The sequence below is a fragment of the Stegodyphus dumicola genome, chromosome 4 (assembly GCF_044657685.1).
Source record: "Stegodyphus dumicola isolate Sdum_Otavi_A_Nest chromosome 4, ASM4465768v1".
NCBI classification, from domain to species: domain Eukaryota; kingdom Metazoa; phylum Arthropoda; class Arachnida; order Araneae; family Eresidae; genus Stegodyphus; species Stegodyphus dumicola.
In genome coordinates, this window is record NC_140771.1 from 87,572,679 (window position 1) to 87,580,447 (window position 7,769).

Consider the following 7,769-nt stretch of genomic DNA (forward strand, 5'->3'; position numbering starts at 1 on the left):
TTCTGAATTTGAGGAAGCTTTTGACTTGCAAATACAATAGGACAATAGTTACCACTCTCGTCTATCTGGGTTAAACAGCAACCTACCGCCAAATTGGATGCATCACAATGGATCTGAAATGGCTTTCCTATATTTGGTGTGGCCAGAGATGTCACTTGGCACAAAGTATCCTTTAATTTGTTAAAAGCATTCTGTTCCAACTCCCCCCATAGAACAATATTGGCTTGCCTCTTTTTCGTCAACTCTGTCAATGGTGCCGATATTTCTGCGTAACTGGGAATATAAGATCGATAAAATCCCATTAATCCTAAAACCGATCTCACATCTTTTTTTGTGACTGGCCTGACGAGTTTTCTAATTGCTTTGACCCTTTCTTCATCAGGACCATGCTTGCCTCCTCCAATTATATGCCCCAAATATTTGATTTTTTTAGCTTCAAAAGTACATTTGTCCAAACGTACAGAAAATCCTAATTTTTCTAAAGTTTCCAGAACCAGAGAAATGTGTTTCAAGTGTTCCTCAAAAGTTTTCGAGAAAATCACCACATCATCTATATATGCCTGAGCATAATCACTATGAATCTGCAAAACACAATTCATTTCCTTCTGGAATGTCCCTGAGGCTCCTGATAAGCTGAAAGGCATTGTTCTCCACTGGTACACTCCATTACATGTTGCAAATGCAGTCAAAGGTTTGCTCTTTTCATCCATTCGGATTTGCCAATACCCTTTTCGAAGGTCGATGCTTGTCAGCCAGTTTGCTGCAGCCGCCACAAAATTCCTGCATGTCTTTCATGGGAAATGTTGGAGTTTTCGTTACAGCATTCAATGATCTAAAACCTATACACATTCTAACTGTAGCATCTTTTTCGCCACACAAACTATAGGATGAGCAATTTCTGACTTAGAAGGTTCAATTAATCCTAATTCTAGCAACTCACGTATCTGCTCATCTACTGCTTTGCGGTATGCCATGGGTATTCCATAGCAGTGGGGTTTCTTCCTAATAGCAGTAGGAATAAGTTCGATTTTGTGTGTACCTACTCGTGCTGGTTGCACTGGACGTGTAAATAATGTTTGATATTTCCTCAGTAGCCCTAAAAGTTTACTCCTTTGGACTGAATCTAAATTAGACATTTCTAATCCTTCCAGAGATTCAGAAAAACTCTTTTCTCCCTTGTTGACAGGTATAGATTCAATTTCCCCAAACTCTTCTTCCCCCTCCAAGATAACATTTACTGCTTGGGATCTAACTACATAAGGTCTAATCTTATTCTGATGGACATGTCTTTTGGTCCCATCGGGCATTTGTACTACAAATGAGTGAGAACTTCTCTGTTCCAATATATTTGCAGGACCCTGCCACCTAGCATAAAGCTTGTTATTAGAATCGGGAATCAAGACTATCACCTTATCTCCCATCTTAAATGTTTTTATGGTAGACCTTAAATTATGATAGTGTGCTGTCCTCTCTTGTTGAATTTTAGCTGTGAGCTTTGCCTGCTCCGCTGCCTTCTCAAACCTAGCCTTTAGATTTTGTAAATATGTATAAACAGGAGTTGCATCTAATTGTAAATTTTCATGTTTCCCTGTCCATGATGATTTTAATATCGACAGAGGTCCCTGAGGTGTCCTGCCGTACATGAGTTGAAATGGAGCCACCCCAATTGTTGAGTTGGGTACTTCTCTATAGGCCCACAATACATAAGGAATTTGCAAATGCCACCCTCTACCTTCTTCTCTGATGACATGATGCAACATTCTTTTTAAAGTACCATTAAACCGTTCAACTAATCCATTAGCTTGAGGATATCCAGGGGTCGAAAACTTAGGACTGGCCCCTATTCGTCTCTCAAATTCTTGAGTCAAATCTGCTTTAAAATTTGTTCCATTGTCACATGCAATTACATTTGGAATACCCGTTCTTGAAAAAATATGTAATAACTCTTCACAAGTCGACTGGGCGGAGAGGCTAGTTAGAGGTATTGCTTCTGCCCATCTGGTATGCTGATCAACTAAGCATAATATATACTTATGACCCTTAGAACTGGGAGGATCAATCGGACCTATCACATCAATGTTTACAATTTGGAAAGGCAGATCTGGCCTCGTTACTGGGGTGATTGGTGTCCTATCAACAGTTTTAATTGGTCTAGTCAACTGGCACTCTTTACATGCCTCGCAAAATTTCTGAACGTCTAACCTCAGACCTTCCCAATAAAAAGAGTATCAAATTCTCTCCACAGTTTTCTTTACCCCATGTGGCCACTAAACACCGAGCAATGTGCTAACTGCAAGACTTCCTCCCTTCGACTTTTAGGTACAACTAATTGCCCCACACTTTCCCCAAGAATTTTGTCCTTATGAAAGAGAAAGTTATCCACTGTATAATAATTCCCCTTTCCTTTCTGAGCATTCTCCCATGCTCCTACCAGAGATTCACAAGTCTCCTGCTCTCTTCTAAATACATCCGCTGTACATAGTCTTCCTGGCTGAGGTTCTTGGCTTTCACTTGATTCCATCTTCCCTTTCTCATTGAGATTCCTTCCCATACTAGCGTTTCCTTCTAGTTTCCCTGTGTTTACCTTCACATACTTTTCCTTTCTGCTAACCTCTGGGATGTTTGTGGTTTCTTCAGGTAAGTTTTCCACCCCTTCACCTGTGTCGTATACCCGACCTCCTAACATGGTGAATACTTCCGGATGAAGCAACACATCCTCTGCCAGCGATTCTGCAACTGCACACAAAATCTCTTGATGTGTAACATTGGCACTTTCTCCTAAAGTAATACTCAGTGGAATGCTTACTAAAGGGAATTTAACAGCTGGACCAAATATACCTTTCAAATATATACTCGATCCTTCCTTCAGTTGGAGACTTTTGGTTAACTCTTTCTTAACCACCGTAATTTCTGTTCCTGAATCAACTAGGGCCTTCCCTATTGTTCCATTCACACTAATAGGAACCCTTTTCAACTCACACAGCTTATAGTCGTTTACATCCCCTGACTTCCTCAAAGGATCCACACGAGCTACCACAACTTTGTCCTCTAGGATATTATTATCCTGATCTTTCTTTACCCAGTTTACCCTGGCTTTATCCTTTTCCTCATTTCTGTTATACTGCCTAGAACCTTTAATCTGAGGACAGTGCATTTTAAAATGTGAAGCTGAACCACATACAAAACATGTTAAACCTTTAACGTTCCGTGTGGTTTTCCGTATGGTTTCTGACGTATGCCGACTGCCTCGTCTTTCTTCGACCTTAGGTTTCTCACCTACTGCCTGATTTAAAATCTTAGTTTCACAAGCTTCCCTACGTACGTTGTAGGACTTCCCTTTAGCCGCAAAAAATATGTCACACTCCTTTCCAAGCTCTCTTGGCTTGAACCACGAGTCTCCCTGCCTTATACCTATGTGTACTGCAGTTTCCGTATCAAGGGTCTGGTAGATTTTGTCCGCTACCACCAACTGATTAAGACCTTCAAAGTCTGTCACCCCCCTTGATTTCACATAATTTTCGCACATGGCAGTAACTCTAGTAGAAAACTGGCTAAAGGTCTCTTCTGAACTTCGTCTTGCCTTTCTGAAATTCTCCAGGCATACCTGAGGTGAAGGTTTAAATTCTTTCAACACAGTTTCCTTTATTTCCTCATAATTCCCATACTTATCCTCGCTTATCAATGTTAATAAATTTGCCGCTTTATCTCCCAAAAGGTAAATCAAAATTTTGGCCTTATGCTCATCAGGGACACTTTCATTGACATAAGCTCTTTCTAAACTAGAGAAGAAATAGTCCCAGCCATCTGCTTTACTTGGAACCTTTACTGTCAATAATCTGATTGTCCTCGTTAACTCTTCTACTGATCTTTCCTTCCCATTCTCCCCCCGTTCGGGTGTAGTACTCCTATTCGAGTAACGATCCCGACAATCTACCTTATACTTCTCAATGGCAATCCGCTCCTCTGTCTCTAACTTTAGTTTATATTCTCTTTCCTGCCTTTCCTTCTCCTCTTTTGCCTCCCTATCTGTAATGATAACACTCAGAAGATCCTTTGCTAACTGCTCCTCATAGCTTTCACTAGCAAGAATCTTTTCCCTTAAGTCCAAAATCCTAAACGTAGGCAACACTTCAACACCAAACTCTTGTGCAAGGGCGACTAGATCAGCCTTTCTAGATTTGGCCAAAAATGACATTATGCGACTTTATGTTCAACTTAATTAAAATAACAGAAAATTAAAACTAAATTTCTTTACATAAAATTATACATTAAGTTAAATCCTTAACTTCTGTTGAATCATAAACACATGGTATCTGCATTAAATATGCACAACATCCAAATACTCAATAAATGTAAAAAAAACATGTATGTTTATATATAAGCATTTGAAAATTAATGCAATCATATTTCATAAATAAAACACAAGCATTACTTAAATTAATGATCATTCACTCATATAATAAAAGATAAATGCACTTGCAAGGTAATTCAAGCCTTATATGATAATCACACTGATAATTTTTGTCTTATAAAATGCTTGTTAAAGTGTACCTTTACATTAACAGCAAATTTTTCATAAACACAAAAACATAAATAAATCACTTAACGAGAGAACCTGGTAGAAGATAACTATTCCACTTAATAAGCTTCGTAGCATTCGTAAGGAATTCACTTGAGCTTTTTCCGAGTCGACAAATATACATCCGACCAGCTGCCACCACTGTCATATAATCGAATCCTTCTGATCCATGTCATAAATCGATCCTTTGATCAATTTCATCTTTTGTCGGTTCGTTTTCCATCCACTTATGAATGTTATTAGTCGACTCTATTTGCAGGAAATAAACTGGGACACTTATGCAGTTTTAAGAATAACATGAGCTATATTTTTAAATTTTGTAAATACACATTAACTTTTCACAAAGTATTGCTTTTATTCACATTTACATCAAACGCACAAGTAATACATTGCATCCGTCAGCTCTTAAAAAAAAAAAAAAAAAAAAAAAAAAAAAAAAAAAAAAAAAAAAAAAAAACAAGCTATCTTTTCTCTCGAAATACAGCCAAACTAATTTCAAATTTTTTTTTTCACGAGCATGCCGTCCTTCTCGCATCAAGCACGCTTCTTCTTTTCGTTGCCAGATTTTCTCCTCTCTCCTTTCAGCTATAAGTCTGTTCTTCCGGCAGGTTTGGTCGGTAGCATAGAGTATGTGCATGACAAAGTTAATGTCTTATATTTTTATAGAATGCAATTTGATTAATAGATTTCATTATCTAATTGCGTACACTCTTATTATTCGTGATTTAAAACTGTAGAAGAATTTTTTAAAGAGAATTATTTAATGTTCTGTTTCCTTTAAACCATATGGTAAATTATTTGCTCCTTTTATTTCATTAATGATTTTATATGTTTAAAGTGAAAGTTTTTTTTTTTCCTTAATTTTTTTTTTCATGTTTTTAGACTCAATGATTATTCAACTGAAAAATATTTTTCTAACACGACTAATTATGTTTTTACTTTCAATAATTTTTTTTTACATCAATCGATTGCAAAGCCCGCCATTGGAGTGGTAATAATAAAAGATAAATAAGTCGCTGAACATTTTTAGATCGGTTCGGAGTTCGAATACCGGTGACGGGCTGGCTGCATGGGCATTTTCGTGTTTTTCCCTATGTGTAACGTAGATGCGAGACATTTCCTTTAAAAGCCATCTATGGATCATCCCTCCCTTTGGCAAATTCCACTGTATACACAGGTCGAAGGAATTTAGCAAGTTTGACAAAAAAAAAAAAAAAAAAAAAAGAGAGAGAGAGAGAGAGTACGTTAAAATTTCATATAAACTTCATGTAAACATTTTATTTCAGCCCCATCTGATAGTTCAAACTGTAAAATTATGATATTTTTAGTTTATCCTTAAAAATATGTGAGAAAATTCAAATTTCAACTTAAAATTTGAAACAGCTAAATCACGTGACTCCAAAGAAGAACCGCAACGCAATTTTACCTTCTGCTTATACGCCAGGTTCTCCTTTTAAAGGGAAGATCGCCTTGTCAACATATTTCTATCATTTTTATTTAAAAGAGTTCGAAGATCTTTTTTTAATAATCTGCAAATATTACAAAGCTTTATAGCAGGTAGATTTTTTAGACGTTGAAACTTAAAAACCATAGACGTCAAACAGTGGAAAAAATCGAGCGATTTTCGAAAATTCGCCAAAAAAATCAGAAATTATGTTACAAATTTTACAAGAATTTCAATTAACAGATTTCTTTTCCGTTCTATCCAATAGTGCAAATAGTAAAATTCTGAGATTTTTAGAAAAGTCATTATGAAATTAGGTGGAAAAAAATTGTTTTAAGATTCAATTAAGGCCAACCGACGGCCAAGCGGTTAAAGCCGCTGAACACTGGGTGTTCGGTCCGGAACTCGACTGCCGGTGAATGGGCGTTTTCATGGTTTTCTCCATGTGTAATGCGGAAAACAGCCAGTTTCCCTTAAAAAATCGCCGTGCCTAATGGTGGTGCAAATTAAAATAAAAAAAAATTAATTGATTTAAATCTAAATCGAATTTGGATATATCTCTTTACCGCATTGTATTATCATTCACAAACAATGTGTGTACAAAATATGAGCTCGATCTATTTTCAGGAAGTAGTTTAAAAATCGATGACAGACTTTTGCCCATAGCGACGAACTCTATGAATGAACTAAAAAGTTTATAATTATTAAACTGCTTGAAAAAAGAGTTAAATTATTAATAGTAATTTTCTGTTAAATTTTTTTTATTTTTGCAGTCTTTTTTAATAGCGGTTATTAATTGACTATGCACATCTAATTAAATTAGAAACTGCCTAAATGCCCATCTGTTTCAAAATACACAGAGATGTAGAACAGTGGTGGTTTTTTTTTTTTTTTTTTTTTTGTAAAAATTTTGAATATTTTACAAATGTAGATGCTAATAAGAATAAAACTTATAAAAATCTATATGCCAAAGCCATTCGTAGTAAGTTTACGAAAAACAATTCAGAATAATTGCCAATAAGGATGAATGTTATTTTGCATTCTTTAATTTATATTAAAGGCAACTTGCTTGAATAAAAAGAATTACAATTAAATCTATATTTTTAGACAAGGAACTTACTTAGGTCGGCAATAGCCACGGCTATGATGCTTAATAAAATGAAGACTTTCATATTTCCTCGCGCGTCTTGTGTTTTTAATCCAAAGAATGGGCAATTCATAGGAGAGATAATTCACTTTTATAGTCCTAACTTCTTATAAAATGTGGCCCAAATCCCACAAGATAGCTGTGAATAAGTGATAATCACGTACGTGGGAAATATGCGTAGTTTCTAGTCACTATTCAGAACACAGGTTTTGCAATTTGATCATTGTCAATTGAAAATGAAAAATAAAAGTGATAACCTCACGAGAGATAAAAAGATATAACTGCCTATCTGATGCGGATGTTCAAGTAAATTTTAGTAACTCTTGCATTCTAAAACAGAATTGTAAAGGAAATTATAAAAGAACAGGAAATCATAAAGTTAAATTATTAGAAATTAGAATCAGTTCTAATTTTTACTTCCTTGTACGAAGTAAAAAGGAAGTATTGTAATCGCGAAAAGTTTCAGGCAGCATATTTCAACGAAAATATCCATTTTGACCGCTATCGAATGCAATTTAACGATGTTTTTGCGTGATATCTGTACGTAAGGACAGAATAAAATACTCTTTTCCTTCAAAAAAATTATAAAACTGCTTTAA

General features: G+C 35.7%; 1 protein-coding gene across 1 annotated transcript in view; it reads right to left on the reverse strand.

Annotated features, from left to right (window-relative positions):
- Window positions 1–7,302, reverse strand: part of LOC118201763 (papilin-like) — a 143,615-nt gene extending 136,313 nt beyond the window's left edge. Inside the window, exon 1 of the mRNA XM_085814358.1 lies at window positions 7,144–7,302. Within this exon, the coding sequence (XP_085670484.1) occupies window positions 7,144–7,243 (100 nt within the window). The 5' untranslated portion in view covers window positions 7,244–7,302. The remainder of the gene's footprint in view (window positions 1–7,143) is intronic.
- Window positions 7,303–7,769: the final 467 nt, after the last annotated feature.